Source organism: Argiope bruennichi, chromosome 9 (assembly GCF_947563725.1).
Source record: "Argiope bruennichi chromosome 9, qqArgBrue1.1, whole genome shotgun sequence".
NCBI lineage: Eukaryota > Metazoa > Arthropoda > Arachnida > Araneae > Araneidae > Argiope > Argiope bruennichi.
In genome coordinates, this window is record NC_079159.1 from 57,595,006 (window position 1) to 57,610,732 (window position 15,727).

At 27.2% G+C, this 15,727-nt stretch overlaps 1 protein-coding gene across 9 annotated transcripts in view; it reads left to right on the top strand.

Moving 5' to 3' along the window:
- The window catches only part of LOC129985345 (MAP kinase-activating death domain protein-like), a 121,743-nt gene that overhangs the window by 50,564 nt on the left and 55,452 nt on the right, over positions 1-15,727 (top strand). For 6 of the 9 annotated variants that reach the window (XM_056095336.1, XM_056095333.1, XM_056095338.1 and 3 more), the window contains exons 2-8: positions 9,761-9,844; positions 10,557-10,630; positions 11,157-12,001; positions 13,302-13,443; positions 14,228-14,386; positions 15,063-15,194; positions 15,574-15,687. In XM_056095336.1, coding sequence (XP_055951311.1) covers positions 11,352-12,001; positions 13,302-13,443; positions 14,228-14,386; positions 15,063-15,194; positions 15,574-15,687 — 1,197 coding nt within the window. In that variant the 5' untranslated portion in view covers positions 9,761-9,844; positions 10,557-10,630; positions 11,157-11,351. Of the gene's footprint in view, positions 1-9,006; positions 9,099-9,760; positions 9,845-10,556; positions 10,631-11,156; positions 12,002-13,301; positions 13,444-14,227; positions 14,387-15,062; positions 15,195-15,573; positions 15,688-15,727 lie in introns of those variants that run through there. The other 3 variants (XM_056095335.1, XM_056095337.1, XM_056095334.1) reach the window with 3 other exon arrangements.

Below are 15,727 nucleotides of genomic sequence, written 5' to 3' on the forward strand. Positions count from 1 at the left end.
ATAAATATTCTCCGTAAGCTTGCTTTGTAAAATTAATTTTATCTCACCTAAATAGATAAAATCAGTAAATTTTTAACTTATGAATTATCAAATGTAATGGACCAAAGCAATAATTTATAATAACCGATTCTTATTGCAGAAAATAGGAAATACAAATTATGCTTTCCTGCATTGTCTAACCGCATATATAAACTTAGTTCCACAATAATATCGGCTATACTTACTGATTTGGGATTTAGCGTCCAGAAAATTCTAAATTCGTACTAATGTATACCTTGAAAGCATGTTATAAATATGTATCAGGATAATCATTGTGTGCATGCAGGACAGACCGTTTGACTTGGAGCTACCAAATCTGGTACAGATATTCTTTGAAAAGTGAGAATGCATACCTAGGAGGATTTTATTTAAAGTTTTATTAGAATCTTGACTAATTAAAAATTGAGCAAGATTTTGCCGTTTTTCCTTGATTACTTTCAAAAATATTGTCACCTTTAAATTAAATTTCTTCAATATCTTTTCCTTATTTTGAAATCACGAAATTATATATACTTGCTCCAAAATATCCTGTTTCTTTATTAAATTATTTTTTGAGATATAAAAAAAATTTATGACTATTTTACTTAAAAATTGCCTATTTTAAAAGAGTTTCAGATTGATGCATAAATTTAAGAACGTGATTTAATTTTTTTAATATATTTTTATTACGATCTTTATTTTTAAAGTGAGAATATGAGGGTGTTCTTTTTTTAAAAAAAAAATTACAATTTGTAATAAACCTATTTTCTAAAATTTACTTCTTATCATAGCATTATTTTTGCACATTTTTCTTTATGTGCAATAATAATTACTTTATGTGCAACAGTGACTTTTTTCTTTTTTTTTTCCCCACAAGTTTTTCTTTTTTAACTTTTTATCATTTTTTTTTTTTTTTTTTGCAAATTTTTTCTTAATTTTAACTATTTTTTAAAAAAAACATTTTTTTTCTTGTTGTATATTTTTAATAATGGATTTCATTGCTGCCATGAAATTTAAACGTTTACATGTTTCATTAAATATTTAATCATTTATATATCTATCGCATCAAATATAATCAACAGTAATAAGGTTTTTCAGTAAAACTGAATAGATTTTATTTCAACATACGTATTAAATAAATAAAAAAAATAATAAACTTTAAGTCTGCAGATGACAAATGCATCCGTTTATCAGCCTTTATTTATTCGTTTTCGCACCCTGCTGTTTTGTTCCCAATATCTCTTTATTCCGAAAGCGTCATCCCTATCGATTAGGTTTCCTGCTACCTTTCAGTAGCCTATGGATTTACGCACTGGAATTGGGAGTTTGCCATTGACTCGACCTCCAGTCTCTGGTTATCGATTCTCAACAGTTGCAACGCTCCCTTTTACAACTTTTGCTGCCTAAAAGGGGGCCCATTCTATTCTTACTGAACAAGTGACTGTATATTTTCAAGACATTTAATACATGGTCTCTGTCTGTGCTGCAAATATTTTGTTCAACGTCAATGAAAAAAATTATGGTTTTTTCCCCCCTCAGTTTGACGTAGAGAGAAATTTTTATTTTAAATTAATATTCTTCAAACATAATATAGAGTCTGTTTTGCAATTTGAATGCAAGATTGCATTAAAAATATGAGAATTTTTTCTTTGCCTTTTGTATTCTAGAATAATATTCCATGAATCTTTGATTTCATCTTTTAATCTGTCTTATTTAATCAGCATTTAGCGCTTATTTACTTTCTGATTTCAAATAGTTTTTAAAGAATAAATTTTTTTAATTAACTTATCTTTAAATAAACACATCTTTTATAGAGATAAAAGTGTTTATTTACTGGAGCATTATTAAAGTTTTAGTTCCTTAGCAATGCTGCAAAAATGTCATTCTTCCGTGGAATTAACGTATTTTTATATGAATTAAAATTAAATCATTCCAAGAAGTTACAATTCAATATAAAAATAGATGGAAATCTTTTACCAATTGTTCTGTGGATTCTTACCTAAAAATGACACATTCCTTAAATAGAAGATGTTATCTGATTAATTCTCAGAAAAACTAATACGGTAAAGAAATTAAAGCTACTTCTGAATTAAGCAACTTATCTTTTGAAAATTATCAATGGAGAAACCTGATATTGTAGGATGTAGTAAAAAACTATCCTTAGACATTAGGTAAATTGACTATAAGACTATAATGCAGGTCAAGTCATTTTACTCATAAATATTTTTTCTGAACAGATGTGCTACTTCTGACTTATTATTTTAAGCATGAAGAAATGAGGATGCCCTATTAGCACAAATTGCTTAACAATTTTCTTAAGGTATTTTCACGATACTAACAGCATTCAGAACATCGGAATGTCGTGCAGTATTGGATCAGATAATGTACAATATCTTGTGTTAATGTGAGATCTCAAAACATTTGCATATATTTCTCAAGAGTCGTTTGTTCAAGACCTGATTTAATCGATAATTAGCCATGTTAGTAAACATAATTCATCGAAGTCAATACAAAGTTCTACACCACATTAGTCAACGCTAATGTGGTGTAGAACTGTGGAGAGAAAATGGTGTCTCAAGTCCCATCCTCATCATTTGAGCATGGTTCAAACTTATGAATACAGGACCTGATATATACTTCATTTTTTGGCTATAAAACAGTACGTTAAAAAATAAAATTTAGATAAATTAATCGCCTTTATCTTTAAGAATGCTATAAGGGCAACTGTAAATGGAAGCAATGACCCAATACTAATTGAAAATTAGAAAATATTGCTAAGTGATTGATATTTTACATCTTGTAGGTTATCGAATAATTTCAATTTCAATTCAGGAAAAGCAATGTTTTATTGTATTTCATTTGACAGATTTTTTTTCAGACAAAACTTATAAAAAAAACTTTTTTTTAAATCTAAATCACTCCTTTTTAACTTAAAATATTCTATAAAAAAAACTTTTTAAAAAATCTAAATCACTCCTTTTTAACTTAAAATATCCTAAAATATCTCCATGATGTTATTCGATATTCAAAATGTCGTACAATATTATTGGCCATTTTTTTTCTTAAATATATACACCAATCAATAAAGCTTTAGAAATTAGCTGACCTCCTGTCCCTCCTCCTATCCTTAGTGGATATCCTGTAAATAATAAACTAGATATGCCTTAAATAAAACTGAATTATGGAATTAATAATATAGCTATTTTAAAATGTCACAAAAAACTTTCTCATGCATTCATTTTTTTTTTTTTTTTTTTTTTTTTTTTTTTTTTTTAGAAAATGTCATATTTTATATTTATTCCACTTCATACAGACAAGTGTTGAATATTACGCTTTCTTAGATTTAATTTGCAATAAGAGTTTTAACCTTTTAATATGTTTTTTGCCTACATGATGGCAACGCGTTAATTAAAGCTAATTTTTTCCATGCACTCATAACGTGCAGGTTAAATTTTATATTCCTTTTGTGCTAAATTAATTGCTGAAAAATAGGATTAAAATATTTTTTAAAAAATTTATTAAAATAGAACATTTATAGGTTAAAACATTAGTAATATCCTTGAAAAGAGTATTTTTTTAACTTTAAGATAATGTAAAAATCAGCATCTTGTGCCGTAATATTTTCGGAAGATATCATGAGAAAATGCCAAAATTTCACTTAATTTATATGAAATTAAAATTATAATAAAGAATTTTAAAAAAATCACTCTACGGTGCTCATTCCCGCTCTCCAAAGTACATATGTGCTAAATCTGGTCAAACAGTCTAACCTGTAGAGCGCTAACCCACACGCATTCATCTTGATGAAGATAAAAATTAAAATTTGCTATCGCAAATTTCAAGTTATTATCTGAGAACATTATTTTTTTAAGTCATGTGGTATCAATCCGACAGAAAAATATATCTGACTCATATTTCCCAATCACCAACATTTAGAAAAGCGTTGGTTTTTGACCATCTCAAAACCAATAGAGTTCTAAAAAATTTTCACGGTGCTAGAATTTTTTTTCTTGAAAAACCAGTTTGAAATAATCACGTGATAAATTACATATTCGTTGATATTAAAAAAACGCTGGTTTTTGTTTTTTTTTTGTTGTTTTTTTTACTTTTAAATTGTTCGAGCATCAAACCTTTTCTCAAGACCAGATTTTTTTTTTTTTTTTTTTTTTTTTTTATAAATTCTGGTTTAAACTGTTTAGAATGATCGCGTGACTATTGTATTGCGAAATTATCAACTTTTAAAGCTGTGTTTTTTGGGGGGTTTTTTCTTCATTTCAAAATCGTTTGAACTCCAAAACTGTTTCTGCCGGCTAGAAAAACTGGAAAAAAAATTATGTTGGTACTTCCTCTTTCTGTTTTGTGTTTGATTCCGGTTTCTTCCTTGTGCTTCTTCGGGCGATAACTTCTTACGGCCCATGCCCTTTATTTTCTGCCTACGCATTTTAAGGCTTCGAAAACCTCAAACCAAAACAAAATCATGTCCTCATGTGATAAAATTAATCTTCATTCCAAAATAATTTTGATGAGTACGAATTTGTTTTTCTATGAATCACAGCAATAATGAAATTTTCATTTCTTTTTCCCTTTGAATAATCGAACTAGCAGGTATCATAAAACTGAGGACAGTTATCTGTACCAAACTTTCTTGCATATTCTCTGGTGAACATATTATCCATTCCCTGCCACATAAATGTTTGCATTTTGAACGAAGTTGTGAACGCTACGTTTTCTCATACTTTTACCTTCGGATTCTAGACATGAGAATTTTGTTCTTCGTAGCCTAATAAGAAAGGCCTAGCACATATTTTGAACGCCTTTTTTTTATTCAATTGAAACCAAAATTTGACACAGAGCTAATTTCAGTTACAAGATCACATATCAAATTTCATTTCTTTAAAACATAGCGCTTTTGAGTCGTCGCATTCACATGTATAAAATAGTATAGACGAACAGATTATTAATTTATTTACAAATTTCGTTGAAAAATTAATACGTCTACATTTTAGATGCTAATATATTGATGCTAATATTTAGATGCTATATTTAGATGCTATAATATTATTGTCGTGGCTGGTTCGTGAGTACTTTGAATAAATAGGCAAATAGAAAACTTAACAACAAATTTATTGCAGATTCGTTCGAGTTACTCTGCTCAGTAACTCCTTCTTCTCCAAGAACAAACATTCGAATGACATCACTCTTTTAATTACACTCGCACTAGTTGTCTAGCGCCATCTATGAACGTTTATTTCCTAACGTTTCAAAATCCAATCACTACAATTATATATTATGCAATATTGAATATTATACAATATTAAAAGTTTAAAATTAAGATTATTAAAATATAGAATAAATAAACTTTAATCGTTCTTACGGCTGGATAATTTTGTCCCATTCTCGCATTATTATTTTTACATATACGAAGTGAAAGTATTATGATAAGCAAACAAATTCGAGCTCGAAATTTTAACAAATCTCCATTTTTTAGATATCTCTGAGTTATAATTAAAAAAAATAGCAATTTTGTCTGATTTCTGTTTGTGAACACAATAAATCAAAGATGCTTTGAGCTAAATGGATGAAATATAGTATATAGACTTTTCACGAAATTTGTAGATTTCTTTGAAAGAAATTCTTTCAGAGGAAGTTTGTCTTTCCGGTTGTCCAAGTACATTAGAACATGATAACTAATAAACTTAAAGAACTAGATAAATAAAACTTGGTATATTGGTTAACCATCTGAAATACAGATCCTTATCATATTTTGAATCGAATCTGTGTACGTATTGATCGTCTAAAAATTTGTATATTCTCATACATGTAAACGCGACAACGAATCTATATAAATAAAATTTGATATGCAATCTTGTGACAATAGTTGTAGTTCTATGCCAAATTTTGGTTTCAATCCATTGTGAAAAAAAAAAAAAAAAAAAAAAAAAACATCCAAAATACATTTTCTGTTTTCTGATACTTGTATATTAATTACATATCAGCGTTTAATCGCCAAATATTTCTTGCTAGATTCACTTCAAAGATCTATATTTCGAAATTGTTGCTCTTCATTTAATGCAAGATTATCGGTTTTTTAACTATACTATTCTAGATTATCGGTATACTAGGAAATGCACGATTCTCGTGTTTGGCTCTCTGATAAAAATCTGAACTCTAATGGCATTCACGGCTTTGCTTTAGGTACACAATTTGATGCAGTTGAGAATAAGGATTATATCTTTCTAGAATACGGATTACAAAATGTTGTGAGGAGATCTATCAATCTGATTTCTTTTGCAAAGCCATATCGTCTTGAGTTTTCATCCTCGTGATCTGGTTGAGTCGTAGAACTAGTGAGACTTCGATTGACAAAGGTAGGTTTCCTCATATGCAGTTCCATACGATTACGCTATCTAATTCTGATGTTCCTGTTAATGAATTTTGTTTTTTCGATTCCTAATTAATATGACACCTTAAAGGGGAAAGAGGCTGATATTTTCCCACATTATTATGATTTACTAATAAAATAGATTAGGGGCTAAGGTTCAAAAGTAGTTGCTCTTAATTTTGCTAGTTTTTTAAAGTATGAAATTTATTTCTCCAAAACCACCCACTGTTTTTTTTATTGTTTTGTTTTTTTGCATTTGATTTAACTAATGAACAAAAAAAATGACATTAATAAAAATAATATTAATAACTCTGTAAAACGCATGATATTCATAGTAGCTGTTTGATAGTTTGACTAAATAGAATGCTTTTTGGAACACGAAATAATAAAGTGATAAATAATAAAGCGTTAAATAATAAAGTGATTCGGTATCAAAACAGATTTTTTTAATGCATAGTGAGACAATTGTATTTATAACATTTTTAAAATATGAAAAATTAAATCTAGTTTTGTGATATCTTATACCAACTTCATGATATTGTGAAAGTTTACTAAAGATTGATGTCAGTAAACGTTAAATTTATAGTAAATTTTCATTGTATTTTATAGTATACTAGCCGCCTTTGGCGACCAGCCGGTTCGCCACTCTTAATGTTCGTTTAAATTTTAATAATTAAATATTTTACGCAATTCCTACTTTAATAGATTCTTCATCAAAATATTTTAAAACTTCAAACTTTGATAGTCATATAATTCACTCATAATATTATAAAGGCCTTCAGCATAACGTAATATATATCTCTCTAATTTTCCGTTAGTTCTCGTAGAATTTATGCTTTAAATTAAAGTGGAAAGAATTAATCTACAATTAATATAATAATATTTTTTACTGAAACAAAGCATTTTTTTATAATATGATTACTGATAACAGAGCCACTGAGCTTTTAAACTTTATGGGCATTAAAGAATATCTTTCTTAATTTATGTAATATCTCAAGAATTTGTCAACAAAATTTTCCCAGATTCATCATGAACAGATCGATTAATTAACAATGTTTAATTTTAAATGCATCAAACACTAAGAAAATAAAATGAATCGTTTAAAATAATCGATCGAAAACCGGTTTAAAAAAACTACTTAAAAAACGATGTAGTTAAAACTATAAGCATATACAAAAAATATATAACTAACATAAATACAATTTAATTACAAAAGCATGCAACTAACCTAAAAATAATTTAAATCAAGAATCATCCGTTGATAATATTGTCAACAATCAGAACACAATGCGCATGCGTGAATTTTCAACGCCAGTTACGGTAACGCAAATGCGTGAATTTTTCTACGCCAGTTGGGGTAACGCTATGCATATTTGAAATTTTTAATTTTCTTTATTCTATGTTATTTTAATTCAAAAGTACTTCAGAAAGAATCTAAAAGATCGATTAATTAACAATGTTTAATTTGAAATGCATAAAACATTAAGAAAATAAACAGAATCGTTTGAAATAATCGGCAGAAAAATGTTAAGCCTAGCCTCATTACTGTTGGGAAAAAAAACTGAAGCCTTACTCATTTGGCTTTGGGGAAAATGAAAAGATTTTTTGGCGGGTAAGTTAATTTTCAATTAATAACTAAAATTCTAATTAAAAATTCAAAAAAAAAAAAGGGGGACCCCAGGTGCATATTCCCGACCTCTAAGTATACATGTACCAAATTTGGTAGCTGTAGGTCAAATGGTCTTTTCTGTAGAGCGCTAACACACACACACACACACTGAGCTTTATATATAAGTATAGATTATGCTGTCATCTGTTAAATAATTTCACTTTTTAAAAGAACTTTTAGTTTTGATTTTGAAAAGTTTCCGTTAAAAATCTAAAAATGGTTAGTATTTTTTTTTCAGTGTTTTTCTAAAATCTTTGACGTTTATAACATTTTCGAAAAACATTAAAATTCAAATCTAAAATTTCATATTATATAATGTCGATAATATAGAATCTCTATTGTTTCTATTGGATTAATAGCTCGACATAATACTCAAGCCGTTGAAGAATAATTGCCTCAATAGATTTTTTAGAATATTGTGAAATATAAAAATGATTTAAAAGTAATGTTTTTACTATAAATTACTTTTAAAATATTTGTGAAAATACAAAATCTCGCAACTATTGGTGCATATTGCACAATATTTTTGATTCTATTCGTTATTCCTTGATATTCTTAACACTATAAATTATTTTCAGTTTATTATATAGTATTTTTGTATACTGGTTTAATATTAGAGTTTGAATCAAGTTTCAGACTCTAATATTAACCAGAAATTTTCATGAATGGTACAAATAATATTGCTTAAAAAAAACCCTTCAAAACATAGATGAAATCCTTAAGATGCGTCTTATTATGAATGGAAGTAACACGATATTACTTTCAGAAAAACAAAGTTCAAAGTTAAATAGTAATTCTTTTTTAACTTTGATTTGTTTTGCAATATTTAATTCATATTTGATTTGAAAACACGAGACAAGAGCAAGAACGAATTTTATTTTTAGATAACGTATTTTTATACTTTAGTGTTGCAACTCAACTCAAAAGCGTGTCAAAGTTTATGTTTTGGTTTTGATGTTTGTTTAGAGTTTAAGGTGTCAGCTGTTTGTACTGAAATGTCTTAGTAATTTCGAATTAAAAAAAAATATGGTCTGTGATATCATTGTTACCATTTCTTTTTTTATTTTTTATATTATTTCTGATGTTTTAATATAAAAATGTTACTTGGTTATAACAAGTATTGAAATGTCCACGTCGCCTAATGTTATGCCGGATAACCGAAATGAAATCGTATGGCAAATTTTACAAGTTATTGGACGGATTATTTTTTTTATAGAACATCAATAATATGTGCTATCTGGCACTATAAATATTAACTTATTATCATTTTTTTATATCAAAACATACATTGTAGTGCTTATATACATTTCTTATTTGGGAAAAGAGCTCTTTTGTATTTCTAATTGTTTAAAATTTCTAAGTTTTTTTTTTTTTTTTTTTTTTTTTTTTGAAAAATTGGTTTGCAGTCTTTTTAAATGTAAAACAATTTCTGAAAATTTGCTAATAAAAGGCATCATTTTGCAGTTAATTTCCATTCAGAATTTTTAATTAGATATGTATATATAATTAAAATTTTATATTTTATTAATGTGTAAGAAATAAAAACGTATGCATATTTTAAAACATATTTAGTACTTATATGTGGAAATAGAGTGTGTAAAAATTTTCATACATATACATTTTTTTAAAATTTGTTTGTATGTGAAATTTGCTGTGTATCAGAATTGAAGTTTTTGTATTTTTTATTCTAGGCATAGTACTCCACCTGGCATATAACCTTTTAAAAACTTCTTTTCTTTCAATCATGATGTTGTTCAAATTGTTTTCCCTTCTAGGTGAGCTTTATTTCTGTTTCTTGATTATGATTTCCCCTTCTCAGCAGTACTTAATACCCTAAAATAACCAGAAAAAAATTAGTGATAATTTCTTTTATAAAATTACTTGACCCTTCACTACTAAATTGGTCCAACCAACAATGCAAATTCTATACTGGTCTGCCAGTTCTTGTTTCAAACAAGGGGTGCAGGATGTAAAGTGAAAACACTTTTTGTAAAAACTCATTTTACATCTTGTGCCCCTCGTTTGAAACAGAAACACCCCCTCTAGTAGAGGATTTGCACAGACTGGTACCATAGTGAAAGAGTTAAAGAATTTTTTTAGGAAAAAACATTCTGAAATTAAATTATCTATATATTTGTCTGAGAAAGAATGATAAATAAAACATTTTAATTAAAATATGATCATTATCTTGTCCAGCTATGCTTGTAAAATTTCATCTATATCATTCTCTGATTCATAATGTGTGAAAAATAATCTTGAATTAAATAAATCAACTGTTATCATTTAGTGAAGTTCATATAGCAAATCATGATTTCAGTAGAAATTACTAATATGCTAATACAGCATAAATCAGAACAATTCTTTATAAATTCATAATTTTAATTATTCATAAACATTAAAAAAATTCTCTTTTAATAATTTCAGTGATATATAATTTGAAAGAAAATGCTTTACAATTTATTAAATATGTTAATTGTTCTTACACAGGAACTCAAAGAAATGAAATTAATAACATAATAAAAGGAAATTAGAAATCCCCCTTTACAGAAATGTTTTAAAAGGTAATGATTTCTTTATCATTATCTTGTTTTTATTTGGTTTATTATTTACTTTTTATGTAAATTATATATATTATAATTATTTATGAATTGTAAAGGATGATGTTTGTAAATGTTTTCATAAAGATAAATTGAAAAATACCGTGAAATAGATATTAAATAATTAATGAATAAATTAAATCCTAAAGTAATCTACTAGAGCTTTTACTTTTAGTTTAATCCTTGCATTTTCTGCTTTAATTAAAGATTGTCAGGATTAATAAAATATGAATTACACAAATTTATTCAGAATTGCTGAAATGTTTTAGACTGTTGAATTTAGCAATAAACACAATGTACTTACATATTATATTACTTGGGTATCTCTTAAAATGATTTTTGCATTAAAAACATGGCATAGACTCTTTATTGATGCAATGAAGTATTTTCATTTTATTTATTGAAAAGTTTAAAGCATGTTAAGTGTAATTAAAATGTCTATCAAATATATCTTCGCTAATGAGAATTTTTGTATGCTTTCTGGTTTCAGTTTAAATGCTGTTATTATGGATTTGGAGAAATGGAAGTCATGCTACCTCTGCTCAAGGGCAGTATTCACATTGTATCAAAAAAATAATTTCATATATATCTGTAGATAATTTGAAAGAAAATGCTATTTTTTCTCAACACTTGACTTTGCAGTGTTTCTTTACCACTGCTTCTTTCTCTTTGCCCCTAAAGAGAAATGTCAGATTTTTCAAAGAAATATTTTTGCCCTCGTCTTTTGGACTATATAGTTTTTGTTGGAGCCAGACAACCAAGTCGCAATCATGCAGTGCAGACTCCAGAACTTCTACGGAGGTACCCAGCCGAAGACCACAAAGATTTCCCTCTCAGTCCTGATGTTGTGTATTTCTGTCAACCTGAAGGGTGTGTTTGTATAGGACCAAAACGAGTCAGTCTCAGGGAATCCAACTCATTTGTATTTGCCTTGACTGAAAAAGATACTAGTCGTGTTCGATATGGTATATGTGTCAACTTTTATCGAACTATAGAAAGGCGTCCATCAACAAAGGAGAAAGCACGAGACAGGGCAAAAAAGAAATTAAGTAAAGTTAGAGAAGCTGAATCTGCAACATCTCATGATGGCAGATTTCTAGATCCTAAACGAGATTATTCATCTAGAACTCACCAAGATGATTCAGATGGCGATTCGAAATCATCATCACCAACAACTCATCAACGCATTCGAAGTCATTCACTCACTTCATTATGTATCATTAGTCATCATCCATTTTTTTCTACTTTTCGAGAATGCCTTGTCATTTTACGAAAACTCATTGATGCCTGCAATGAAAGAAATCTATCTAGACGATCAGGAGCTAAACAAACTAGGTAATTTATTTATTTTATAGAATCATCATGCTTAATATTCCCTTATTAAATTAAATCTTTGAAATACACAAACATAAATTTTTTGAATTTTTAAAAATTATGTAATTATTTTCATGTTTAGGGTCTAAGGGAAGATACCTTTAAAAAAATTCATAGTAGACTACATTACTGGGGGGGGGGGGGGAGTCACTGGAGTACCACCGCACACCTAAGACATATTCTTCTTTTGACTAATAAATACTTTTTAATTCATTTTGTAACAATTATTCATTATTTATTTGTGGAAATACTAAAACATATAATATTATCAATGAAAACTACCAATACAATCTTACAACATAAAAAAAAAAATTATAAATGTAAAATAAACAATTTTAATAACAAGTAATCCTCAAATAAATCTAACAATGACAAGTTTTTTACGTGGCATTTTGACTTTAAATAGAATCCACACTATATTCAAGTTATGAAGAAACATAATATTTAAATTAACTATTTAAAAATTAAAAAAAGAAGGGGATATTAAATATATTAGAAAATATATTTAGCATCCCCATAATATGGTTGCTTGCTAGTACAAGAAGAACACAAATGAAAATTTCAACCATCCTATTCTTATAAACCTTAATCAAAAGTAGATAAATTCCTCAACCACAAAACTCATGACAAAACTTCCATAAATTATCAGCCACTTGACTAACAGAACAGATTGGTTTCACTAACACGTTTCAAGTGGTAGAGAATCTCATGCCACAGGTGCACTGTTGTATGTCTCTGAAACCACTTAAAAAGATGTCAAGTATAAAAAACTTTTCTTGCCCTATTTGGTTTGAAAAAGATGTGTCTGTTGTAGACAGCTTTCATACAGCAAATTTATAAAGACATTTTGAATTTGTTTATTTTTTGCTTGATGAAAAAAAAAATTAAATTGAAAGTATTGAGAAAATGCATTAAAAATTATACATAAAGACACTGTGAGTCAAAGGGTTAACATGATTATATATATTTTCTCATTTATTATGTTTGACATAAAAAAAGAGTAATTGTTAATCCAATTTTTATGTAATTTGTTGATGATAAACTGAATACTAATTAGTAATGTATAGTTTATACAGATTGTTTGGTACTGTGAATACAAAAATTTTATATGATTCCACTGATATATTTTACAAACTTGTAAACATTTTGAATAATCCTCTTAAAATTTTAGCTTCATACTGTTTAATTATAAATATTAAGTGAATTCTGGTTCATTTCTACTTTTTAAAATACTATTTTACATAAATTTTGTACTTTTTAGGGAATCTGTTTGGTCTTATATAACAGGAAGATTAGCTGAAAATACACCTCCTTCAGTTCTTCATGGAATTCGTGAGCTTGAAATGTGGATTCTAAGATTGCTCAGTGCTCCTGTTCCAGTACCTGGGAAAACAAGGGTGGAGGTAAAAAAGTATTCTCTTTTAAAATTTTATTTACATGCGAATATTCCATTATTACTTTATATCTTAAGTATCCTTCAGAATTAAATTAGCTAGCATAAAAGTTTGCTAACTGGTATTATAGCTTATAATTTTATTTGTTAAAAGCACAAAGAAAATAAAATGCTTACATTTAGAACATTTTCTTGTTTTGTGTTTCACTGTTTTTCATGATTTACTGACTGTAATGTTCAGATTGTCTACTCTATTCATGATTTAGTAGCTAATTTCTGAACTATTTGAGACAAACTTAAGAATATTTTCAACCAGACAGCAGTTATCTTGAATATATATATATTTCCTGATTGGCAAATCTTCATAATGATAGACATTAAAATTATCTAAAACATAGTTATACTCTTATTTTAGAACATAAGAGTTATCACTGTGATTTAGTACATTTTTATCTTAGACTCTACTAATAGAAAAGTAATCTTTATTGTTTTATTATTAGATATTGAACATTAGTTAATTTTTTAAAATTCTCCAAAATATGTTCTTAGTTAACTTATAAGCGATATTTTCTTTATATTTTAATCATTCTTAAAAATTCTGTTATAGCTTTTTTCCATTTAAAGAAAAACATTATACTGTGATTATCGATATTCATCATTTTCAAGGTATTAAAAACTAGTAAATTGCTATAATAACTCTATTAAAGATTTAGTCAGTAACAAAATGAGTCGGTTCAAAATAACATCCAATGATTTAGTTTTCTAAATGGCAATCAATTTTTATTCAATTGCAGGTGGAAATTCTGCCTCGAGATATTCAACCTCCTCTCACCTTTGCTCTCCCTGACCATACTAGATTCTCCCTAGTAGATTTTCCTCTTCATTTGCCCTTAGAATTATTGGGTGTAAATACATGTATGAAAGTTCTTACATGTATCCTTCTGGAGCATAAAGTGAGTTAAATATTTCAATATATATTTTTTATTAATTTGAAACTAATTGTAATGAATAATATCTCTTATGTTGAAGTATGCATTTTCTTTCTGTCTTTTGACTTTTATTCTAAAAATTATAACTGTTCAATTTTCTAAATAGTGAAGAATGACATTACTAACATTTTCATTTATTGATTATTATTGTTGAATTTAAACTTTGCTAAATCAATATATGAAGACATCATTAATTATTGATGTGTATTTTTGCTTTTTATTCTTATGTGATCAGTTCACCATAAATTTTGATTTTACTTAACTGGATATTTCTTTGTACTTATATATAAAAGCTGCCTTAGTTTAAATTGTAAATAAAATTTTTGTGCTTCCTTTCCTGTATTATATTTTGAGTAATATTGATTGCATCCAATATTCTAATTTTTTTTCTCAATAAACTGTCTTATTATCCCATTTAGCTTCATTATTTAAATGCCATTTTGCAGTTTGAATGTTTTTGTTTCACTTACTTGCATTTTTAATTTAGAAAATTTTTCTGAAAACCTTTTTATAAAAATAGTGCTGAAATAAATTCTCATTGTCCTTACATATTGAAAAGATATTTTTTCTTGATCTAACTTTTAAAAACTTTTAAATGTTAATCATCCATAATTAATATTGGTTTTACTTCTTGAATTAGCTTTTGATGCAGTCTCGTGACTACAATGCTTTGTCAATGAGTGTGATGGCTTTTGTTACCATGATTTATCCACTAGAATATATGTTCCCTGTCATACCATTGCTGCCTACATGTATGAATGGTGCAGAACAGGTAAACAAGATTGTTGTTCTATATTTTTATAATGCGATAAAAATTTTGCCTCTTATGGGGAGGAAATTAGAAATGTCTATATAATTCTAACAGCATTTGAAATTTTGCATTTTATTATTTTTTATATATTTAAATTATAAAATATTGTTTATGCTTAAATTTTTAATATATATAATTTTTGTGAAAATAATAATATTTGTATTAAATTATTCATCAAATTTAATCTTTCCATTGAAACGATAAATGCCTTCTTCATCACTTAATGTGATGCATTGCTAAGTGCAAAATTTAAAAATTATTTCTAACTATTAAATGTATTTTCATTCAGTATTTCATGTAATTTAAAAATTTAATTATTTTTCTTAATGCTACTTTTCAGCTTCTTTTGGCTCCTACGCCTTATATAATAGGAATACCTGCAAGTTTTCTTATGTTTAAGCGTAATTTCAAGATGCCAGAAGATGTATGGCTAGTGGATTTAGATTCAAATAAGGTATGTTTTCTTTCTTCAAATTAGGTGTTTTTGTTTGATT